The 26,261-nt window shown below is 37.7% G+C and overlaps 1 protein-coding gene and 1 long non-coding RNA gene across 2 annotated transcripts in view; one reads left to right on the top strand and one right to left on the bottom strand.

Annotated features, from left to right (window-relative positions):
- LOC143441297 (uncharacterized) overlaps nt 1–2,242 on the top strand; it is a 319,239-nt gene extending 316,997 nt beyond the window's left edge. The window contains exon 4 of the long non-coding RNA XR_013108569.1: nt 2,153–2,242. This is a non-coding gene — a long non-coding RNA (uncharacterized LOC143441297). The remainder of the gene's footprint in view (nt 1–2,152) is intronic.
- The window catches only part of Arhgap15 (Rho GTPase activating protein 15), a 585,234-nt gene that overhangs the window by 531,241 nt on the left and 27,732 nt on the right, over nt 1–26,261 (bottom strand). Inside the window, exon 2 of the mRNA XM_034495451.2 lies at nt 25,553–25,730. Coding sequence (XP_034351342.1) covers nt 25,553–25,730 — 178 coding nt within the window. The remainder of the gene's footprint in view (nt 1–25,552; nt 25,731–26,261) is intronic.

Genomic DNA, 26,261 nt, shown 5'->3' with positions numbered 1-26,261 from the left:
CCAACCAACCGAATAAAATTAGTGCCTGAATTGACACTTATTCTGGAATTAAAATAAGGCATGAGGAACTTTTAGGTTTATGAACAGGTGTGAAACAAGTCTAGTTCCCAATGACTTAGGTCATATGTTACAAAAGAAATTCTTATTCTATGAATAAATTTTATAATTACCTTTAAAATATAAACTTCATACGTAAATCATAAAACAACAAAACTATTTTTAAAACAAAAATCTTTTAAAATAAAAATTTTCACACAAATTTTCTAAGTTTGAGTTTTTATAAAAAAATTCAGTATTTTAATCATAAACAAAGAAATACTATGTTGCATTTATGTCATTTCTTTGTGGCTTTAGGATAGACTTGATTTTCCACAGTCACTGTGAAAGACCCACCTTCTGCAGTGAAAAAGAAAGACTGAGAATACTTTTGCAAGTTTTGAAGTGCCCGTCAGAAGCTCACTGGAAACTTTATGATGATGTTTGTGTGGCACCTGAGGAGCCCTTAAGAAGTGTTCTTTAGGAGAGCTTGGTACTTTTTACCCTGGGATGCAGGGCATTTTGCAGACAGCAATGGAGAGCGTAATTTGGAGCCTGGGGTGAAGATGAGTAGGAACAAGAGGGAACCTTATAGAATATACTGAGGCTAAGAAGTTTGAGTTTAGGAAAATTGAAAGGAAACTGACTGTAACTTTTATGTAAATGAAACTTTTCTTTTAACTCTACGAAGCTTCTGTTTAGGGAAAATGGCTTCCATGGGATTTTTGAGAGATCTCCAATGTTGCTGAGGTAGAATATAGATTTCCCTACAGCAGCAATTAACAATGGGAGGATGGGATGCTTAGTGAAGGGGATGAGAATCATTCTGACCAGAAAAACAGGAGGACTCCTAGGGAGGTGATCTCTACCTTTGTTGAACATCCTGACAAATCTGAAAGAAAGCACTTCTGAAAGCAATGGTTACTCACACTTCCATGGCTATAAGGTTTGGCTAGAACCCACTGGACTTTAAAGTAGAACCTCAAGGTAGCTGGCTGCATTGCAGTAAAACTCCCAAGTGATTGTAACCTGGGTTTCCCCTCATCTTAGACTTAAAAAATGGAATAGAATTAAGAAATTCAGAGGGAATGCTCAAAGTACATAAATGTCAACTTATATGTGAGAGGTTACAAGTGACAGAGCAATGAAAATATTGACAGGCATAAGATAAAATAAAGGAGAAGAAACATTTTTATTTATGTTAGAAACTATATTCACCTCATCCTCCTTGCAAAATAAAAAAAAAGCCAGCAGACTACTTAATTTTTAACAGTTGTGGGAATAATGCCAAATTTAATAAGAAAGTATTAATAAAAACATTTCATTTTAAAATAGTTTCATAGACAGTATTCGTTTCACAAGAGCAATCACAATGTACACATAAAGGAAATCATTGGGTCTTTTTGGAATACAAGAGAACTGAGCTGCAGTTTAAAGATAATATTGTTGAGTAGTTTTTATGAGCAGAGAATTTCACTAAGAATTGTGAATGCCAGGCAAGATTTCTATTATAGAAAGTTCCACTTCTTTTGTGGCTACATGTAATATATCATTTGGTCAACAAAATCAACATTTTTCACAGGTACCATTGATTTCTAAACAGAGGCTCAAGTATATGGAGTAAGTCAACATTAGTAGCTAGTTTTCCAATCTCATGATGCTCTACGATTTCCGGAGGGCACTCAAAGGAGAAACATTGCTCCTTTCCTGAACAGTGAGGTATCGAAGAGAATGGACATAGACAAAATAGTCTAGTCTCCTTCAGTTAAATTCCATCAGGCATAATAAATACTATGTACTCTAGTTAGATAGCAATACACTAAGTCAGGTCATCCCATTGGTTATCCCTTTACTGGCTCTGCAGGGCTGTCCAATTTTTTTGAGGTCATTTTATAAAGTAAGACTTTTGCTTCATGCTAAAGGCACTTGTCCTTCAGACTTTTGCCTTACCAGGAATCTTGCCTTCTCTTCAGTGTAGGCAACCCTTCACCCTGTCGAATACTATTCTCTGTAATTCAGCTCACAGGATATACTTCAAAATGTAAGCATGCAGAGCAACAAGCTGCCTCAGCGATCATGTCATTTCAGGTTACGTGTTTCTGTTCTTTCTTCCTAGGACGTGGGATGCTGGGATGCTGACCTCCCCAGCTGAGTCAACTGCCATGGGCGATGAGCCATGAGAGAATGAGCTGTGAGGAGCAAGGGCAAGCACAGCAGAGGAACTTTGGGTTTGCTTAATTTTACATCCCTGCCTTACTCTTCCCTGGCATCTTGATTTATAAAGGTTGCCCTTTTAATGTGGTTTCAACTTTAAGCTTCAATTCGAAGACAGTGGGTGCTGTTTTGTTTTTTCACTTTTGGTTAACTGTGTTTCCAGTAAATAAACTTATAAGAGGGCAGTTTTTCACCTTTAACTTTAAACAAGTAGAAACTAGAAAAATCTCAAGCAAAAAGCCCTGGAGAATGAGCTATTTTTAAATAGTATTTACTTGACTGACTCATTTTCACACTCAGGCTGGAACTATGTGACCCTTTCATTGTTAGACACTTTTAATTCCCTGGGTGTGTTCTTTATGCCTGTTTTATCCTCTACACACTTTAATCATTTTGTATTTTTCTTTTCTTTCACAGACTTTTAGATGAGTTCAAAGAAAGACAGGGCATTGGGTGCTGTCCTCTGAACTAATCTATCCCATTTTCTTTGTTGACCATTGTTCACTTTATACAAAAGAACCCAGGCTTAAAACAGAAGGACAGTTTCAGTCTCCGTAATTCTAGTAACATCATCCTGATGACTGGTAATCATTGGTTTGCACAAATAAGTAGAGGACACACCTGGAAATAGCCAGCAGCATAACTAACTGCCTGCTCTAGCCTTATCTTGATCTCTGATAACCAGTCTTCAATAGTGTCTAGCTCAGCTCCAGAGCCTGCCAGCATAGTATTTTTCCAGACTTTCTGTTCCAGTTAGGAAGATAAAGCTCCAAGAGGCTTCATCTGCTGCAGAGTTAGAGGCTATATGACTTACAATACAGGTCAAAATTTAAGACGTCTAATGATTATTCTGTTTTCTTTATCTGCCTCTAATGTAAAAATTGATCTTCCATCCCTGAGAAGTAGCTTCCCTAATGGTAGAGAGAAGTAGGTTGATGGACGATCTTCTCTGATGACCTACTTTTCCTCTTTCCACAGAGCAGACTATATTGTCAGAAGCCATCTACCTGGTGGGAGCCCTATGACATATGCACAGACCATTTTCTTCTTACATGATACCATCTACCCTAAATGTTGGGAACTTGGCCTTTGTCAGATATTTGGTCCAAGTGGTAAGAAAGACTGTTTAGACCATTTCTGAATGTTCTCCACCCTCTAACATTTGTCTTTCCAGAGGCAGTGTCCATATTTACTTAATTCCCATTCTATTGAGAGTAGCATCCCATAGAGTCTCCTGGAAAACTCTTGACATCATTTCTAAGAGATGAATCTAATTCTGCAATAGTTCAATCTGTTATCATACTCTCTCTTATCTTTCCTTCTTCTCCCACCCCTTCATCCTTTCATTCCTTTTCCACTACTCCTCTTCTTCCATCTCACTTCCATTTCATCACTCTTTTCCCTTCATCTCTACTTTTTGTCTTCCTATTGTCACTCTGCTTCCTCTGTCTTCATTTTCCCCACTATCTGTAACACACACACATGCACGCACACGCACACGCACACGCACACACACACACACCATATACCATCGAGGAATCTCTGCTGACAAAAAATGAACATGTAAGTTTCCTAGATATAGATCAACTGTGACTAGATCATTTTCTTCTTCAAAACATTAATATTTAATATCTCATTAGTATAATTTTATGAAGCACTCGTAAACCTGATTTTTTTGGTATCTATATTTTTGAAAGACATACAAGGAGCTAGATACAGGTGTCTGTAGGCAAGATGACTTCCTTTGTATGGTGTTATTGGTTTCATGGGCTGAGTGTTAGAGTAAAAGCTGGCTGATGCAGGAACTTTTGCTTTGTCTGTTTGCCTCATTTTGCTTGCTTTGCTTGTTTAAGCCTGAGATATCAGGCACAGGGAGAAAAACAGGTCAGTCTGGGGTTTGAATCCAGAATGAATGCAGAAATCTGCATTACTAAATCTGCCCAATTGATTCTTCTCACCCATTTACTTTGATAATCTCTGGAGTAAAGAACGATGGGACTTTCCTGGGGCATGGGTGCGGTAACCTACCATGTGCTTCAGCATGTAAGCAGAAGACCTTGGTAGTTAAGCCTTCAGCTCAATGTTGTTTTCTGGAGACTCCAAAATTATTGCCAAAATAAATAAAAGGGCAATCTCAGAGGATGGGAAGAACTGCTTAGGTCAAGGTTGCAATTTATGTCATATTATTCATATAATCACTAATAATAAAATAAACAATACATCCATAATAGCAGCAAAATTCAACCTGTGCTGTGAAAGGATCAGCCTAAATATTGTTTGCAGGTTTGTAGCCACTGTAAAATTCCACTTATAAATTACAACTGCAATTACTAAAAACACATGACATAGTATTATTTTTCTGACTATAGTGAATTCTATAATATTGGAGTACTTATTTTAGTAATTATTAAACATTTATTTAGAAAATGTATTTGAGATAAATCTAAGATTTAAATGAATACTTTTAAACTAATCAATAATTAATCAATTTAATATTTTAATACCTTAGAAATAAGTTAACAACTGATTTACTGTCTCCATGGCTCATGAATATATAAAATTAAACACCATACTAGGTCTGTTTATAAAAGAAATAGATATTGTTTTGATATTATTTGTGAGAATAATACATAGCTGCTGCCTTCAGGAATGGAGTCTTTATGAGCATTAGATAGACACACACAGTATGGTATGATATATTTTACCATCTCCCATAACATCTTTTCCTGTGTCCTCTGTAGTAGTTAGCATTTTCAACATAGACGAAGGTTCTCAAATATTTATAACAGCATATTACACTCTGAAAAAGTTTAAGTTCCTTAAAGACATTGTTACTGGAAGATACAACTATTATTATTTATCAGGAGAACTTAAAATTGAGTTATTTTAATAAGATGTAAGTACTAATTAATTTAAACACAACAATAAGAAGCACATTGCCTATTAACATGTCTTTTCAATGAAAATGACTTGTTTTGAAAACAATGAAGATATGGTTTATGGCTTTGCAAATATCTTTCATGTCTATCATAAAAGGAAAGGGTTCTCCAATGCTGAAGTCTGCACCTAACCTACTGTGACAGTACGTCATGGAGCCTCTTAAATATCTACTCTACTCTCAGATGCACATGTGCATAAAAAGGTCAAGGCACAGCTTACAAATACTATGAAGATAAGCTTAACTTATTATAAAGTGTGTGAGAAGCTAAGGAGCCTCCATCCCTCCTTAGCTTGTCCCTGACAACTACTGATGTGCCTGTGAGATATTGAGAGATAGTGAGACTTGCAAACAAATGAATGAACAGAACACTAGACAAAGGGAAGTAAGATATAGAAAATGCCCAAAGCCCTTTCTCTGTCATCAAAAGTTTCTCTGGTTGTTTTATGCTATCTATCCTGAAGCTTTGGTGATGGTGATGATGGCCTTTCTTAATCCAATAGAATTGTTCTGCTGGGTCCTGCTCAAATAAGTCTTTAGAACCAGTAACTTGATGAGCAATTGATGTAGAATTGGTTTATCACCAGAATACAACCAAGTAGAGATCTTAATTATAATTCTTTTAGTTTAACTTTATTTTTTTTTGTGTGTGTGTGTGTGTGTGTGTGTGTGTGTGTGTTTGTGTGTAAAGACCATGTAAACTGTAAGCTCTCTTGGCAGAAGAATGCCTTAGCAAAAGACAAAAATGCCATCTCACAATGGCAGATAGAAGAAAGAGGCAGAGTCTGGAGTATTTCTACATTCCATTAAGTGGCTTATTTCATTTTCTAAGTACTCCAAAACACAACTCACATGAATATGTTCCTTTAAACTTAACATCTCTGTAATTACTATGAAAGTGACTCTATAAAAGCTTCTAAACTAGTATGTAAACATGATATAATTTTCATTTTCCATTCAAGGAGCACCAGCTCTTAGAACTTGTCTCTAGGTTAAGAAGTAGCTAAGGCAGGCTATGTGGAAGAAACATCAAACAGAACCTGAACCCCAATCCTCAAGCCCAGTAAACCATCTAAAAAGAAAATCTTCCAGTTCTAAATTGACTGGTGCCACTTAAGAATACAGACCACAAATCTGTAAGTTAAATAAACATTTAATAGTACTTTATCAACAATATCTAAATAGCTAAGTATGAAAGCTATTTTTTTATTGTTTAACTATATCAAAATAGGAGTTTTATATATATATATACTTTCCCAGTATACACATGCTTATATTAATTTTCTGTATTTTCTGTATTTGATATTGTTGTTCCACTATTTGATATTAAATAATAAAATAGGCATGAGAAATATTTTTTTTGCTGTTATGGAAGGATTTTGACTAGCTGTCTAAAGCTGAGAATTAAGATATATAATGATTAATTTATTATTAGATTGTCTTCTGCAAATGAATAACAATGTGAAGCATATAACCTAAATTAATAAATTAATTTTATTTATTGTTGAATAATTTCCTTAACTGTTTTTCAACATTTCAAGGGAGATTTTGAAGAAAAATATTATACATATAAATAGTAAAAATAAATGTTTCATAAATAGTTGTCTATTTAACATTTTCATCAATATAAAAGAAATCTTTATCAATAATTTATATGAGATCATTTCTCTTATATCATCAGTTGTAACTGAAGAATTTTTCAAAATTAAAGAAGTTACTCAAGCCTAACAGAAAGATTATTTTTTTAAAATCTGTCAATACTCTAAAAATTCCCAAGATAAATGTATAGTTTATATAATGTATCATTAATGTTTTATTTCTTTCAGTTATTGCATGTCCTGCAGTGTTTAATAGTTGCATTATTTCTACATTACTTTATTCAAGTTGTTAGTGATGTTTTATGCCCTATGACTTGGATTTGGTACTTTTGTTCCATTAGACAAACATCTGGCAACAAAGTTGAGTTTTCAAGGTCATCATCACAATAAGGCCTTGAGGAAATTAGCAGTTTGCAGTCATTAGAAATCCCTCCCTGGAAACAGTACACTAATTCCTAATTCAAGGAAGAAGCCTTAAGAGTAATAGTATAGTGGCTCCTGAGGATTCGAGAGCATTATTTATCCTGAATGTGGTTGACAATGAAAGCATCTGGTACCCTGTCCTTCCCTCCACTCTGCCATGCAGACGCCCGCTCCATTTCCAGGAGTCATCAGAGCTACCATTTCTTCATGTGTTTACCTCCTAAGGGAAGAAACACCAATGGACACAGATCATTATCAGAAGAACGTCTGCCAACCACAGGTCTTAAAAGGCTATCAGGGCATTTTCCTTCCCAGCCTTCTCTCTTCCAGTCTCCTCCCTGAATATTGGCCAATTAACTTCTTCCAATTGCTTCCTGTCCCCAAACTTAGCATTTGATCTGTGGTGGGCCTTAACTTAGTATGTGGTTAATACATTTTCAAATGAGCCTTCTGTGAATATTTTAATAGAACTGAACACTGTTAATCTGTGTGCTCTCCCTCACTTCTTCCACTCAGGTCAGACTGGAGGCTTCCCAAGACTCTCAGTTCATTGGTTCAGGGGCCCTTGAGGTTCATTAAATAGCTAATGACACATAAAAACTCAGGCTTCATAGTTACTTAGCCCTCTGTGGCTTTCTATGTGTGGATACACAGTCCGCCACTACAGAGTCCACTTTCAAATTTTATATCTGTGGATTCCTAGGGAAAATTCATAACTTAAAATAGAAAATGGATTTAAAATCTGAGTATGAAAAGTCTGCTGTACTATTACTTGTTAGCAGGGGATCGGATAACATTAATACATCTAATTGATACCTAAAGTGATCTTTTCCCACTTGATCAATTACAAAATACTGTTAATATTGTTTCAGGACACACTGTGTTTGTACAAGGACTTCATTATAAAACCATTATTCTATTTTTTTTCCCAGGAGGAGATGGGAAAATGAAAAAAAAAAACATTAAGTAGCTGTGTTGTCCCCATGGACGTGGGGACAGGCAACAATGATTCATCTGTGTCAGTTCTTTTAGCAAGTGCGTCAGATGGAAACTTCAAAGCACTACAAAATTCTTACAATTCAGGTAGATTTATAACTAACATCATAGTTCACTTTTAGTTCTTATGAAAAGGCAGTATAATTTTTCTTTTAAAAATAGCATTAGAAATAATGTATGGGCTAGTAGCGTCTCTTTGTGTGATCTGAAAAACAAACACAATAGGTTTAGAAGTTCTTTATAAAGACAAACAAAAATGTGAGAACACGTCATGCTAAAAAAAAACATTTCTTAAGCTATTCTGTGTATAGCTCTTATTTTTAATTAAAGGTCATTGTTTGCTAATGATGCAGAGGAGAGATGTTAGAATCCTGAACTCTCAAAGGTAGTGATCAAAGTCTTTTCATTCAGCTTTTTTTTTTATAGTATTATTATTAAGCTGCTAATTTGGTGGAGGTGATCATTAGCATTTTAATGTGAAGCAAAAGCTTCGGGACAAGAACTTCTGGTTGAAGATCAAGATGAGAGAAACTGGTTCAGTTATGGCCTTAATAATTGTAACTGTGGGGAGCCTGGCAGAGCCAGTTTTATGAATTAATATAATATAGAGTCCACCAGGTACAAATGGAAAATACAAACAAAGGAGAATTGCAAACAGTGACTACACAGGGACTGTGTGGATAGGAGGGAATTGTTTTGACAAATGCAGGTTGATTCAGAGTGGGCACTGGTACAGTACCACAATCTCATCTTCCAATAGGAGGCTGTATATCCGAGGGCAAAATGAGTAGGGAATTCAGCCCCGGAGAATAGAACTGGGAAAGACCTTTTGGAAAGCAACTAATTTTACATATTCCATTATCCTATAATGTTCCTTGTGGGACTTTCCTTGCTTTAAGTGGATTAAATCAAACATACAGTTGATGCTTTTGTGTGCTTTGCTCCTGAGGTAGAACAACTCCCATACAGAAGTCATAAACAACTTCGTCTAGGGTCTATTATCCATCTACCAAGGACACAATAGGCAACTAACCTTTTCTGGTTAACAGAATTTATCATTTCATCATGGACCCAACTGTAAGTAAAAAAAAAAAATAGTTTGAAAATGTCCATTCATTTTCTCTAGACAAGATGAGAGGATATTGTTTTGTGCCTTATCTCTGGAATCTGTGGGAAGGCTGTTTTACCTCTGCTCTGACTTATGCCTTTTGACTGTATCTTTGAACATTCATTTTGCATATTGTAACCAGGTGTCATTTTTTTCTGGTCAGTTTGGACATATTCTCTTCCCTCTGATATTGCAATGAGAAATAGAGTCTCTTGAACAAGAACTGGTACTTTCTATGAAAAAAAAAAGTTTTGAGTTTTCCTGTAACAAGAGCAGAAAAATGAGATTTAAAACATTAGGTATCGCTAATGTCATTATAACATACACACATGTATGTCAAAGCACACACATGCATGTAGACACTGCTATATGTCCATGAACATTCACTTTCCTGGAACTACATTATGACTTATTGGGAATTTTGGCAGTTACTGTGGCATTAATTGCTGAGTGGTGGTAGCTGACATGTAAGTGTATCCGAAGGCATATATACTTAAGCACCTGGAGCTCCAATCTCTCACACTTGATTGTTGTTTTGTAACTATCACATTGACATATTCCTGAAAGCTCAGAAACACTAGACATCTTTGTTGGGGGTTTTCTATCATACTCTGTTCTTGACAGCTCAGTGATAAGTACAAGCATTGGTCAGTTGTCTTTGCTATTGTAACATTTAAAATCCCTTCCTGTTTCTGCTACTTCTATTTTCTAATAGGAAATCCTTTTCTTTTTTTGGTCATCTTACATTGAGCATATTTTTATTTTGTCTCCATCTGTCTCTGCACCACTAATATGGGGCAAGCAACCATGCTTTATTATGCAGAGTCTGGGATGGAGAACCTCAGAGTTCCATAACTTTTCAATGTTTTTCACAACTCTTGTTTTACTCAGAGAGGGACTTAATCCATTTAGAATCTTTCAGTGGCCTCTAGTTGCGTAGGTTCAGCTTGCACACAGGATTATCCCCTGTGCATGCCTTTCTTTCCTAGAATTTAGCTGAAAAACTAAATACTGAAAGTACAGCAGCCACCTGCTGGCCATGGAAGCAATAGAAAAAGAGCTATGTTCTGAGGACGGTGAGCAGAAATTGGGGAAAGGTTCATGTCTCTGAAAATTTTTATTCTGGCACTAAATTGATTCGGAAAAGTTTGCCTCTGTATTACTAACACACACACACACACACACACACACACACACACACACACACACACACACGTTACTTATTTAATCCTCTCCATTTACTTTTCTAATACAATCATTTTCTAGAGAATAGCCCAATACTTGAGAAACACATTTAATCAAAACCAGAAATAAGCCTAATTTATCTTTACTACAAGATGGCTCCTTTCTTCCTTTAAATTGAAACTGGATTCTTCTCTCTCATACAATTCTGACCACAGTTCCCCACTTCCCAGTCTTCCCCCACCTCCTCTCCCTTCCAGATCTATTCCCTCCTTCATTACTTTCAGAAAAGAGCAGGTCTTTAAAACCACAAGCAATCACAACAAAACAGGATATGACAAGACAAGGCAAAAGTCCTCATGTTAAGGATGGACAGGCAATCCAATGGGAAGAAAAGAGCCCCAAGAGCAGGCAAAAGAGTCAGAGACACACCAGCTCCCATTGGTGGGAGTCTCATAAGAACACCAACCTAACAGCTGTAACATATACACAGGATCTGGTGCAGGCAATTTCAATTGCGTGGGTGCTCTATACTATAAAAATATAAAATCCTAAGCAATGGTAAGAAAGTTAAACTATTTTCAAAGACCGAAAGAACATCAAAGCTATGAATAATGCATAAGTATATTGTTAAAAAGGTGAATGTTTGTTATCAGAGTTCAAACAAAAGAAAGCCTGACATAAAAATGAGCATAGGAGGTTAAGTTTTAATTGGGTCTTAAAGTAAATTTCAGTAAGTGATAAACTCAGTGATGCTCCTGACCCTCATTTGGTTCCTGCAGGGTTAACCTAAGAAGTATGCTGCACAGAGTTCCAGCTTTGGTATTAGACACTCTTGGACTTGCCTCTCATTCTCATTGTCTGTCAACTGCTTCTGTGAGAGGTTAAGGACCTCTTTTGTTATAACAGCACGGTTTCAAGCACATAATGGACGCTTTCAATAGTTACACGTTTATTTTAGCGTAATGCAAGAGCTAACCATGAGCCATAGCAGAAGAAAGAAACCAACAGGCATTTTTAAAATAACAACATATTTCAATTCTGAGTAAGCATTCATGCTAAAATCAAGAAGAAGTTGAATAAACACTGGAGATGGTTTGATTAAGAACAGATCAGAATATAAACAGACATTCTTAACCTATTTGCTGGTTTTGTCTTGTTTGGTTTTGGTAACTTAGAGACCTATTCTTTTCTGAAGGAAATGGATGAGGGTTTGGATCTGGAAGAGAGGGGAGGTGGGTGAAAACTGGAAGGAGTTGATGGGTGGGAAACTGTGGTCAGAATGTATTGTATGAGAGAAGAGAATCCAGTTTCAATTTAAGGAAAGCCATGTTATAGAAAAGACAAACCAGGCTCATTCCGAAAGGTCATGATAAAATGGCAAGGTTGCTCATGAAGCAGCTTAAAAAGATACTGCAGATGGATAGCTTAGTCATAATGGCGATTTAATAAAATTTTAAGATACTATGCATGTACCCATATTATACACACATCATGTTAATTTCATCTTTATTCCTCTGTAGATCATAGATATTTTTACATTTGCCTTACTAAGAGCCTAGAAGAGCCTGTCATGAGTTCAAACTCACAAGATCAATAAGAAGCAATGCCAGGAGTTGTTCACAATTCTGCCCAGCCCTACCCTAGATTCCTCATCACAGGATAAATCATATCTACTGTGTGGAGTAGAAAAGCACATTGTGAGGTCATGAATCATATCCGGCTTTACAATCTCTAGAATATCGTAGTCCTCACCAACCGAAATGTGAGTGATCAAAACTTTGAACATTTACTTTGCACTATACTGTAAGGGACACTGGCAGAGAACTCTAAGCTAATCAAGACTGGCCACTTCTTTCCCAACTAAATCTTTGTATTTTCACAGGTGATTTATTACCGTGGGCACAATAATTACTATCTCCAGGTATCAGCAAAGAATAGTTTCTTGAAATTTTATTTATGTAAGTGACTCTAATATATGTACAAAACTGTGCCTTTCTCTTTCAAAGGCTCACTCCTATATAGAAGCCGGAACTTGGAAGAGTTCTACTCAAGGGATCTGTATATCTTGATTTAACTAATGGTACAGTTTCACACTCCCCCAGTGAGCGAGTCAAAGCTGGACTGGAGATATGAAAATCAGAATTACTGGCTCAAATGCCCACCAGAAAGCATCCTCACTGGGGGTCCTGTTATGAGCTTGAGGGGCACTGGCTCATTTTGATAAGACAACAGCTACTTAGTTTCAGGAGGTTCTTGACTGTTCTTTGGGGTGTCTGCTCGTGGCAGAAGAAATATAAATGCTTATACAAGTTTTCATAGGGCAGTCCTAATGTTAAAATGTCAGTGCATTTCAAAAGACAGAAGGAAAAAGAGTGAGATGAAGCTACCAAGCAGAATCCCAACTGTAAGCCCAGATGTCCTGTGAGGCCTCCGATCTGTGCTACCAAATAGGGTTTTTTCCTTTTTCCTCCTGTGACAATACTGTTCCGTTTCCATACAGGCTTCTATTAGATAAAACACAGTCTGCTGGAAAAGAAGTTTTAGTTCTGAGGAGCTAAGTTGAGACCGTATTTGTAGAGTTCGTGTTCCTGTGTGTTTCCACTTCTCATGGGCTGACAAGAGCTCTTGTGAAAGGGAGATAAAAATTCAGGCAAAGTTTAGAAAACTTCAAGTTAAGATTAATTAGTCAAGATATACGATAAATGGTAAGGGATTAGATACCTACTCAAAACTAAGCTGGCTTAATTTTGTATAAAATACTGTGCATAGCATTTCACTGCTGGCTTCTGATGGCCTGGTGTGCTGTCCTGATAAGAGTTCTAAGTCACCACATGTTGTCTGGCGTCTAAAGCAGCTTCACATCGGGTACTCAGAATAATTTTTTACAAAACCAGTGAAATTTAAACCATAGATAACCCAGAGTAAACAGAGTATTTATAGCTTGGTGACAAGACAACACCCTTTCCTTAGACAACACAGTTACGTTTTTAGTGTTGTCTAAAAGGCGGCAAGATGTTTGTTAATTTACAGTAATGTAAGAGTCTAAAATTGAAATTAAACCCAAAGGGGAAAATCTGAGTAAGAAAATTCATCTTTAGCGATAAAGAAAGATTGTTTTTATACTGTCACTGAAATGTGGTAGAGACTACATTTCCAAATTTATGAGTAGCAACTGTCAGCGTCTGAGTTCCCATGTGGAAAGACAATTGGCATGCTCTGAAGTTCTGCATGTTGTCCTCACTTGGGGAAAAGCAGGCAATGGAATGGCCGAAGCTACTCAAGGCAGTGGCCAGGGCTGAGTAGGTCACACAGCCATCAAAAAAGTGGGACATCTCCAGCTAAGCATTTCACATTCAAATAATGCTTTTAAAACAAAGCAAAACCATAACAACAACAACAACATCAACCAAACTCACTTCAACTGAAGTGAAGTGAAGGCTAGCCCCCAGTAAACAGGCCAGGAACTTAGAGTGAGACAAAGCAGCATGAGTAAAGGAGAGATCAACTTTACAGGTAAAAGGTGAGAGATAACTTTACTTCCCCTTGAATCGAATCAATGTTTTTCATCTATTTTCATAGCTGGGCAGCTATTTGCCTATGGCGTATGGTAGAAAAAAACTTATCAGGCCTCAATCATGCCATTTTGAGTATGATTAGTTGATCAAAAAATCTGAAAAGCATCCCTCCTCAGGCAGTAGGGTTAACTGACTAGATAATTTTAATATCCCAGTGACACTGTATCTTGGTTCTAGCATGTCTAAGCAGTTTAAATAAATTGCTCATCTAAATGTTCTATTTCTCCCTTCCTGATGGGTGGAATGTGCCTCAAGATAGTCCCTCAGTCACTCACCCCCATGGTCTGGGCTTTCCTTCATAGCTAATGTCACTTTGAATCTAGTTTAAGCACAAGATTGGTGGCACATTTTAAGGGACAGGATGGTTTGTTCATTTTATATAGACAAAAAAAAAACCTAATAGTAGGGGCTGCTTTGTTAGGCTTATAAATTAGACTGAGTACAAGCTGCAATCAATCCCACACAGCTTCATAAATCACGAGGACCCGAAGGATAACGCTCAACCAAATCTCAAAGAGTAAAGTAAAAATTTTAGAAGACAAGAATGGTGACAGTTCTGATTCTTCTGTAAATGCCTAAATTAGGTCTGAATTCAGCTTACTGAAATCAAGGACAAAGATCAGATGAACAAATGTATTAATATATTATTTTTAGTCATAAATTATTATTTTAACATCAATTAAGCTTATCGTTAACTTAATAAATACACAAAGTAAGGGTTAAGATCAGTGGTAAATAGAAAAGAACCCACACACTTAACCAGATAAAACCAATGGCAGTTTCATCTGTTGTCAAAAGTGTCCTCCCTTAATTTGTACATGTCCAGCAAATGACACACAGGGGAGGTGTCAAACTATGCAGAGAAAGCTTAAAATCAGGCGGGAACCTAGAAGTCTAAATACATTTTAAAAGAAAAGGATTTTTAGCTTGTATTTACAACCACAAAAAGACATTCTACAGGAAGTTAAAATAAAGGATATTTCTTGGTTCTCCAGCCAATTTCAGTCATCGTGCATATGTAACTCCAATAACAGCACAAAGGCTTGAGGAGGTGCTGGTGTTAGGATCATTATGAATGGCTAGGTTGAGTGCGGGTACTCCAGGATTAGGGGGCTCCCTCACTCCAATAGTAAGTAACCTTCAAGGAGACAGAAACACTCTTTGCTTTATACCCCTGCTTCCAAAGCAGTTTCTGACCTTAGCAGTAAGTGCTAAACTATGTCTGTGGAATGAATAAATAGAAAATGAGTGTGTGAGTGGAAGCAGTTGGCTTGTTCTGCTTTCTATTTGGGGCCACTCAAAGGGTACACAGGTTGAGTTGCGATGGTGACCACACAGTGAAAAGGAAATTATTTATGTAGAGATGCTGAGTTTTAGTTGTAGATGAGAATGGTAGAATGTCAGATCATTTATTACTCTGTGTAGAAGGGGTTCTAAGAGGTCTTTCTCTGTCTCTCTGTCTCTGTCTCTTCTCTCTCCATCTCTTTTAGCAGCACAGACATTAAGGATAGTACACCAGGAATTTAAATTTCTTCCCTGTCTATTTGGACACGTGCTATTGACATTAACACTGTCAATAATTCATGGTAAAAGAGGAAACTGCCCTGAAAGGTTGCCCATTGTTGGGCAGTGATCGATGGGTGAGACCACAGCGTGTGATGTATTGTCAAGTATCAGCCAGCTTCGCTTTCCTGTGGATTCACAGAATGGTGGTACTTATACTCTGTTTGTCTGGCCCAGGCTGGGCTTATTTCTTCATTAACCTTGTACTGCTGATTAAGGAATGTGCCTTCAACAGATTTTAAGAAGAGAACACCAACTCTAAACATTTCATCTGTGTGATCTGGCAGTGGGGCCTGAAGGTTTTGGCCTCTTGTTTTGATGTTAGTTTATATTAAACAAAACTGTCACTTTGTTTTCCTGTCTTCCTATATTGGGTCACTTGGTGCTACATGATATGATCCAGGAGTATTCAATGCAAGGAGACACATGTCCCTTCTCATTGCATAGACAAGACAGTAGGTTTCTTTCACCCTGTGGGAAAGAAAGCAGGTCAGGTGACCAAAGGTGACAGAGGGAAGTGCAACTATCACTCCACCCAATAGAGATTCTGTATGAGCACAAGGCTAAGATACAGTGTGGCTACTCACACTGAATCATAGAAAAACACTCTAACAACCCCTGTTTCTGGTGTTTTGGGAAGGCATGTATTAAAACAAGGCTCCCAGGGTTTCCTGTAAACACCATCAAACACAATATTAGAAGGGCATCTTGGAATCTCAGGAAAAAACAGGCCGTGTATTGAAGTACCTTCTAATTAACAGTGATTTGACTTCTTTGGTTTGGGGTGCAGACAGACTGGGCTTAATTCTTGTTGGAGTTTCTGGGTGACCTCTGGATATTGAAACACTGATTTGTTTCAGTGTGTATTATTTTACCCAAGTGCCAGTACACATGCTCATTTTGATAGGACTTTATTGATAAGCAGTCTGTGTCAGCGACTACGTTGTTTCTCATGTCTCTTGCACAGAGAAAAATGCATCAGATTGAATGTGAGCCTAGTGACCACCAGAGAAAATTCACAATGTTGAGTCTCTGAAAACCAGAAAAGGACTCAATGCTGCCATCCAGTATTCATAGCGAGAAAGATGGAAGACAAGGACCAGGAGAGGAGGCAGGGGGTGGGGGGGATGCGGAGGGGGGGGCAGGACAGGAGAGGATAATGAGATTCCTATTCCGAGTTCCCTCTCAGTTTTCCTCTTTTCCCAAAGAGCCTGTCCTTGTTTTCATGGACTTGCTTCTTTTTAACATTCGCACACCAGTCAACCTGCTTGACATATGACAAACACATGTGTCGTTCCAACCCAAATCCCTACTGCTTCCCCTGACAAACTTATTGTCAGTGCATTGAACGTAAATAGGAACCACAAAAACCTGTCACCTGGAAGAGGCAGCATAGGAGACTGCATGTAACTGAGACAGCGTCACGTCTGCCACAGAGCCACAAGGCTGCACATTTGCTAATTAGTTGCAAGAAGCATTAATGTACAAAATAATGCCTTGGCCTTCCGTGCTGCTGCTGGAGATGGTTCTGCTTATCAGTTTTTAATATGCTCTTTGAAAACTGACACATACTTTACCCACATCTCTTTAGGAACACAGGGATTCAAAGGCTGGAGAAAAGACTTTCATGCCTCCCAACACAAACCTGAGAGGATAATTAAACAGATGGCAACAATAAACTGAATCTGAACACATCAGGGAGTGAAGTCCCTTATTAAAAGCCTTGCAAACTGAAAAGAGGGAAGGGGGAAAAAAAAGTAGAATCCAAACTCCGGGGAATTATTTTAGCCATCAACAGCTTTATGTCATCGGTGACCTTAGACACGGAGGCTAATCAACCATTTAGGGATGGATTTACTACCACCCAGGAGAGGGCACCTGGAGGTCTGTGTGCTCGCTCCACTCCCTCAGAGCAGGATCAGGAAGGCAAAGTCTCTGAGACTCTCAGATGGCTCCTTGAGACTTCCTTGAAAGACGTCAGCACTAGATACACAGAGCCGTAAGCCTTCCAATACCCCCCCCCCCCAGCCCGCACGCTCAGTCCTCCACACAGGGGACGTCAGGGCTGATACGTTTCTTGCACAACAGACCAAAATCTTCCTATTAAAAATTTCTGTGATGATCCATATACTGAAAATATTTTTGGATTCATTTTTGGTGACAGAATGATCTGCAATTTATTGTACCCTTAAAAAAATTAGAATTCCACTTATTTTTAGGCCTTAACATTGGCAGTACACACTGGGTTGACCCTATAAAAGGTTATTAAGCTGATACTGGTTTATTTGTTTTATTTGTTTGTTAATTATATGTAAATAATTATTTTCTAGAAATACACAAATTAGTATATATTATACAAATATATGTGCTTACTTGTATGTATATATATATGCAAATATATATGCAAATATAGAACTCTATGCATTCACATAAGACTGTACACAGACGTATAGAATGAACTACATGTAAGAAAAGATCTAACAATTATATAGATTTGGAGAAATATCTATGAAACATTATACATGCAAAGATGGTATTGTGGCATTATGTCCAGTTCCTATAACCTGGGGGTCAATCGAGTTACTCTTTGCTGATCTCTCGGCTCTCTGCCTAACATGGCAAACTGTATGAGCCTCACCTATGAACCAACGATGGTTCAGCTTGAGTAAGTAAAGGACACTTCACTACACCTTGTTTTAAGTTAACCTTGCCTGCAATCATGGTCTATTAAAAGGTGGTTTTTGAAAACGGAGGCAAACATTAAAATTGGAAAAGACACACACAGGCAAACTTGAATTCCTTGGCAAAACTCATTCCTTATCTTCTATTTCACCTCTCTAAAAATCGCAGGTTACCTTTGGAACTGGTCATAAAACTCTCTTGCTAATCCTGACCACACTGGAGGTTGTTTTGAGGGTAGAGTACTATATAAATAAAATACGAGGCCCTGCAGATAAGCGAGTGGAAAAAGCATAGTTGCTGGCACTCAGAGTATTAGGTAACCTCTTTTAATTAGAATGTACAATTTTAGATTACTGACTATGAACATCATGGGACCTGAGATTTCGATTCATCAGTAATTCTCCTTTATGTCTCACTAAGATGTAAAAATCAGACCTCTGCTCCCACACAGATCTGTCTCCTGCTCGCGGAGCTACAGCTTTTACCTGTGATCTCCAGTACTGCTCTGCCCCCTTGTGCTGTTGCGGTGAACTCGGCAGAGAACAGTGTGCCTTCCTCCTCCCGGATGAACTACAGAAAAGCCCACTGTCACTTCTCACTTTTCTGGCAAGTTCAAGGTCGGTGTCTAGCTATTTTCAGCTCATCTCTTCTTGATCCATGCAGAGAAATGACAAGGTAACGTGATTCGGGGTCAGCTGTATTACAGGAACCGTTACATAAACGGAGAAAGTGAAAATCAATCCTAGCTGACAGTGACTTGGGGATAATCAGCACTCACTGTCTGCCTCTGTCAGCTCGCCTGCATCAAACACCGTGTGACTTCTGTCAGATCTTTTTAATAAAACTATATTCTCACTTTCAGCAACCTAAATAAATGTTGTGCCGGAGTTGAATCTTCCTAGGCTCGTTTAGCTCTCTAGATTTGTAGACCTTTCTAATGCTTCCTCAAAAAGCCACATAAGTGACACCTGTTATCCCAGGTTTGTTCATGACCTGGGATGAAAGTGTTGCTACAATAGCTGCCACACTGAGTGATGGGGCTGAGCATCCCTGTGCTCTGTTGTATCCCACAAAATTAACCCAGCACTTGTCTCAGCATCACTTCCCAAGCCCTCCACAGAGCGATCTCCTCCCTCCTCTTCCTGGGTACCTGAAGCCTCATCTATCATTTCTTGTTGGAGACAGGCGCCTCCCAGCATTTTTAGGTGTTCGTAGCCATTTTCCTTCCTATCTCTGTATTTTGTTTTACACTTGGTTATTGCACCCAACACAGAATCAAGGATGTGGTGTTTAACAAGATGTTTCAGACTGGTGGCATTCCGCCGACAGCACCTTGAATGTCAGTTTCAGGAGGGAGCTTCTCTATCCCACCCACCTTGTACTCCCAGGAAACTGAAGCAGGCAGCCCTCCATTGAAGTACAATTTACCATAATATTAGTTGTCAGTAAATTCAAAGACGGAACTACTAAAGCTATAAAATGGATTAGAAGCAATTTAAAAAAGAATTAACAAACTAGACTAAGAGTATACTGTCAACAAACAAATGCTCCATCATAGGACTGTAATTTGGAATTTTAATTACCCCTCTGCTCTGTAACAAAACAATGTCTGAACTGGCAGCGATTTGAATCTCTCACAGGTCATTGAGCATTCTAGTTAATTACTCTATGAATAGCCTGTTTTTCTCCCCTCTGGAAACACGTTTCTAATGGCAGTCAAGGTCTGACAAATGTGTCATCTACATAATTAGCTAGGAAGCAACACAAAACATTAAACATGCTTTGTGCCGACAACTATCAAAACATTTCATTTGTTGTCAATTATTCATTACTTTGTAGGTTCTGAAGGGGTTGTTATTATGGAAATAAGTCCAGATGCTAACAAGGTTAGAGTTTTGGATTCAAATTAGTAATCAGAGGACTAACTTTTAAAAAAATGTATCTCATGTACATTCGGCACCATGTTCAATCAGTAGGAGATTATAAACAAATTTAGCTCTCTGCTCGAGTTAAAAGAAAAACGGTGCTTGCCACATGTGTGAACTCCAGAGCCCTGGCTCATTCTTTGAAGTATGGGCTCTTTAATTTCACCATAAACTTCCCCCACCTTTTGGGAACCCCAATTTGTACTTGGTAAATAGAGTTAAAAGATTTCCCAGCACGAAATGGCACAGAGTGGCACAGGCAAGGATGGAAATCTCTAGTGGGATTTGAATCTTTTCTGAGGCATATTCTAAAAAACGTAGAAATTCTAACTAACAAACTTTTTCATCTGCTCTACGACATGACTACCAACAGCTGGAGACCGGCTACCTTAGGCAACCTGGCATCTCCTGTTTCTTGTTCTTGTTTTGTTTTAACTCGGTGTGTCTGAAATGTTACTTCTTGTAGGATTTTAATATCGTACACAAAGCTGAATACTGTCTTCAAAACCAACGCTACTAACGTTTACAGACGGTACAAAAAGATTCTTCAACAGAATTGACCTCTCAGTGGTAAAGAAAATTGCAGTGGAAGACACATTATTGCATTGTCGTATCAGAGCTCTGGATCTGCGGAGAGGCTCAGTCCAGTGTCCTCCAGCTTTCCCTTATAAACCAAAATGGCTTACAAATGTCATCTACAATAGTCCAATAAAGATTATGAACAAGACACCGTCCTTTCACTGATGAGATAAGAAAGATCCGACTGCAAAATGCAGCACTGAACAGTTCATAAGGCTTGTTCACAAATCAGAAAAACAGAATTCAAATTGCATTTTTGTGTGTATGTGTTTAAAATTTAATTGAAATGATCAGTTTATTTTCTCCATAATGTTCGATCAGATGCCTGTGTTACAGATCTTGATAGAAAGAAAAAAAAAAGAAAAACAAATTCTATCAGGGAAATCAGGAAGACCTCTTATCTTCAGGGTGTGCAGAATGTGTCAGGAAATAATTCTACTCCGTGCACTGAGAATGCCCAGCTAATAAAAAACAGATCAGCCATTCACTAAGAGAAAATAATTGTCTGTATCTATGTTTTTCAAAGCAAACGGCAGTCGCGTCTTACATTAAATAGAACACATTAAAATAGTCTCTAATAATCTTTATGCAAAAGGAAGCTAATCCATTTTTCAGATCATATGATCCACGGCAATAAAAGGAAAGCATCAAACTAAAAACAATTTTAGAAATGGCTGCAGACTCTCATTTAATTAACATGCAACAGATCATATATTTATGAGGAAGTCAAAATATTTAGGAAGTCTATAATCCTGTAAGCCTTAATGTGGTATAAAAACAACAAATAAATGCAAAGTGTTACTGTTACACATGCCTGCCTGATCAATGGTTTTCACATATTGATCTATAAATGGAGTTGACAGTCTGTGTTGCCTGCACATTTTCCAAGTAGCTCTATTTTTGCACAAAACCAATACGGGCAATTACCTTTGTTTGAGATGCCAAGTCTTATCAATTCAATGTGATTTAGTGTCATTTTAATTAAATATCAGGATCCACTTCAGGACAATTTATCCAAACAAAGCCTCAAACCTGACTATAAGCTTGATTTGAAGTAAATATGGACATGCCCTACAATCTCATAATATTTCTCAAAAAGTCTGCTAAACAGAAGGCTTATATTTTTAGTAGTGATTTTTATGTCTGCCTTTTTGGCTAGCCACAACTTTGGCAAGCATCCTATAATGACAGAAGTAAGAAACAAAAGAAAATTGTTTCCTCTTTTTCCTGATAATACGTTGAAATGGGGGGTGGGGGGGGGATGGGAACAGTGTGTTAACTGTGGAAAGAGAAGTCTTGTATGCTAACACTTAGGAATGGCTCGACCTAAGTCCTCATCTAAACACCACTGAAAACATATTTCTCTGTTCATGATGGCCATGAATGTAGTAATGCCCTTCTGTGGGTTTACAAGATGGAAATGGTGAATATTCATGCTCGTCGCTGCCGAAGACACCAGCATTAAATGCTGAAATAGCTCCAGCCTGCAGATCCTGTGTTTGCAGCTTCCTGATTTGGGCTGTTTAAACTGGTCATTAATATCTATTTTAAACTGTCTGTCTGCTAGACTGGAGCACCCCTACAGTAAACAGGCATCGAAGTACTCTGAGCCTTTTGCACTAGTTATTTGCTGGATTGCACACTGGCCCTCGGCGCTTAGACAGGCAACTTCATTTGCTCCTCTTTTTTGCCCTTGCTGCCTGCTTTTCTAGATAGTGTGTTCCGGAAAAGAAGCTACCCTTCTCTCAGAGATCTCTCCGTTCATCTCAGAATGGGAAAACAGATCACTGCAGCAACCAGGAAGCTTCCTTCCCGTTCAAATGGAGCTCTCTAGAGTTCTTTTATGTAGAGACAAATGTCTTGCAAGCTGTATCCTTTGACACCCGACAGTCCTACCTCTCGAACATTCCCTGACTATCAAATCAACCTCTTGAAAACTTGAAAATGATCATTTGAAGTTTAAAGACAGCCACACACACACGAATATTGCTCTAATGTCAGGTGGGATATCTGTGTACCTGAAATGTCTCCCTGAAACATTTAAGTCATCAAAATTCCTAAACTCACCTCTGTTTGTGTTACATGGGGTTGAAGAACTAGAGTAGCATTTCAGAATACATTTAATTTTCACAATCTTAAAAGACTTACCAATGACATAAAATGTACTGTAAATACACAGTCATAAAAATACTATAATTCTCGATTATGAATTAATAAACATTGTATTGATTTTACCCAATATTAAAAATAATAATCAAAAATGAAATCACTGTGAGTATAAGAGAGATTATGTTATTAATTAGTCCAGAAGTTTAAAATGAGACTTACTGGTAAACAGATATTACAACCAAGACATTTTATTAAACAGGATACAATACACAGTCTATGTGTGGCTTTTAAGCCCATACTATTTCTTTCATGGAGATTCCATGTGTGTTTCTGTTATAACAAACTGTTTTGTGTAAACATGAGTACACATTCCTCCATGAGGGTCCATCCCACCCCACTTCCAAATTCAAACTCTCCCCCTTGACCTCACATTGTCCCCCGACTTCTGAAAAGCTCTGCAGATAACTTTAACGGGCTTGTTTGAATAAATATGCCAAAATACTTTACATTCTGTCAGTATCTAGTCAGAAAATTGTGCATGGGGAAAAAAAAAAGATGAAAAGAACTGAGACAGAAAGAAAATTAGTGCCGTGGCAGGCTTTCAATACAGAGTCTCTGAGCCAAGCTTTCTCCGTGAAATGACATATCCTCACCAAAATACCCCCTTTATATAATTATGCAGTGAGTACACATAACCAGAAGTAACTTTTATTTTTGTTCCTTATCGAGGAATCCATATTGCTCAGACTAAGAATGCGGAAACAAAGGCTGGGATAATTATAGCTAATTTAACTTTGGAAAACTCTTATTCTTTAGCAGTCCAGCATACAACCCCCCAAACTAAAGTTATGTAACAAGGTAATACCAACAATGAGAAACTGCATGATAAAATCCTGCCCAAAAGTGAAAAATGCTAATTTTGTCTCATTTAGCAGCTGGATACAGAAATGCTCATTAGTTTTAAGAGGGTTAATCCTTTTAACTTTTGCATATTGATATGCCAATTATGCCTAATTGTACAAGAGGCATCAGTCAAGGTAATAGTGCATAAACACATGAAAGTTATTAAGTACATCCCAACATGTAATAAAGTAGGTGTTAATTGGTAGCTGAGTTCTGCGGGCTATTGAGGTGGATAATTCATTGAGAGATGGATCACTTGTAATTTCTCTCCATAATTCCTTTTGCAGTCTCACGCTGTGATGTTTTCATGCTTGTCAAAAACAACTGCGGCATAGTGCCTTTTGTTAAACACAGCCAATAAAATATGTTAGGCATCATTAAATATACTTAACTTTTAAACTTTTTCAAAGGTAGAGTTCTTATGGATAGTACATATAGAGAGTCCAATAATTGACTCTAACCACTGTCTTAGGTTCATAGTTGAGAAGCAGTTTAGCTGTTTCTACAGTGAAGGCAGCTAACAGTGCTGTGCCTCCCAGCAGACAATTGTTGTAAATGAGAAAGTCAATAAAGGGGAATGCTCTTCTCAGGAGTTACCTTATCTAAGGATGTATTCTCCTCTCTCTGGCTTTTTCACGTTAAACCTGCCTACAACATCTGAAAAGGAACTGATCAAATGCGTGAATTTCTCGAACCTCTGAGATTGCTGGGACTTTATTATGCACTTGAAATTCAAGTGAAAAATGGAAAATAAATACAATTGGTAACATTCTACTTGGTAAGTTTATCTTATTTAATAACTCGGTTAGGGAGCTGAATAGTTTATAGGTGCCTGTGATATTAACAGAACAGTCAATTAATAGCCCTCATGCTTCTGCAGGCTGACTGAGACTCCCAGTCTGTCCCTGGCTACTTTATTTCTCAAGCTTTCTCTCACTGTGACAAACAAAATAGATCTGGGGTCCAAAAGAGTGGCTAACATTGCATAAATAATTTTGTAACATTCTATGGCCTCAGCTGCAAGTTACCACCATTATGGTAGAAAATTAACCAGAGGAGACCCATCGCAATCAGTGAGTTTAGTGGCTCAGGATGCGTGCAGGGCCAGAGACACAATTGGCAGTAGAGTTCATCTCTAACTATTTTATTTCAAATCTTTCTAATGACGCATTATCGAAACAAAATGGCTTCCTCTCCAAACCTTAAATAGCCATGCCATTTCAACCATTTGAGCCTATGGCAGATCAAACCTCAAATTTCCACTCTTCTCTATTATTGGGAGATTTTAAGAAAAAGATTTTTCACATTTTGAAGTTGTTGATTTTTTTTTCCCCCTCAATTCATTCTTAGCTAATTTTAGCCTCTGGCTTTTCAAAGTGATGTACTGTATTTGGAAGTACAAACACCGCATGCTAGCATAACCTCATTATTTTTATGACACTGAAGCATGGTAGCAGAGGCCCTTAAAATGAGTCAAAGGTGCTCTTCAGGCTGGCTCTACATCCCCTTTATCACTCTGGATTAGACCCAGCTCTCCTCCTGTAACTGGGGATATTATTATAACTATAAGTAGGCGAGATAAAATCCATTACAAAACAGTTTTCTCATGCACATTAGGTAAACAAACAAAACAAAGCTCATTAGCTGTATTTTAAAAAAAATAATAATAAATATCTGTCTGCTAAGAGAATGTTGCATGTTTGGGGTATTTGACTTACAGGTTCAGTGACCTTCCCAGCATCGGTGAGGATCATGGATTTAGTTTGGCTCTGCCTGTCTTGGTGGCTGTTGGCATTTTTGATTCTCATTTGCACAGCTCCTGTAGCTTGGTGGGCAGAATTCAGTGTTTCCAAAGAGTTGTCACAGTTTGTAGATTTCTGCACACTACAGCTTGTCCTGATGAAATTCAATACATTATATTATTATAAATAAACGTATATATGTATATAATACGAAGACACACACATACGCGCACACACACACACATTAATCATTGAGGTACTAAAATTCAAAGAGTCTGCACCTTTCTCAGTAGGAAATGAGACAGTTATTACTTTGTTCTCATTTGTAACAGCTCTGCCCTCCATCCCTATAGATGATAGATGTTTGTATGCATCACAACTCCTATCCATGTAATCTCTACTTCTATTAGAAGCTTTCATATAGGCTCTGGGGCGATAGTTAAGACCACTAAGATCACCTACTGTCTCAGTTTTCAATACTTACCTTAGGCAGCTCACAGCCTTGCCAGTTACTCCAGATCCACATGATCCAACAATCTCTTCTGGCTTCTGTGGGCACTACATTCATGTGCCCACACACACACACACACACACACACACACACACACAATTTGTTTAGAAATAATATCCTTTTAAATTTTGTTTTATGTGTGAATGTTTGTCTGTTCTATGTCTGTATAACACA

Source organism: Arvicanthis niloticus, chromosome 2 (genome assembly GCF_011762505.2).
Source record: "Arvicanthis niloticus isolate mArvNil1 chromosome 2, mArvNil1.pat.X, whole genome shotgun sequence".
NCBI lineage: Eukaryota > Metazoa > Chordata > Mammalia > Rodentia > Muridae > Arvicanthis > Arvicanthis niloticus.
The sequence above is the reverse complement of the archived record's forward strand: the minus strand, read 5'-3'. Positions and strand labels throughout refer to the sequence as shown.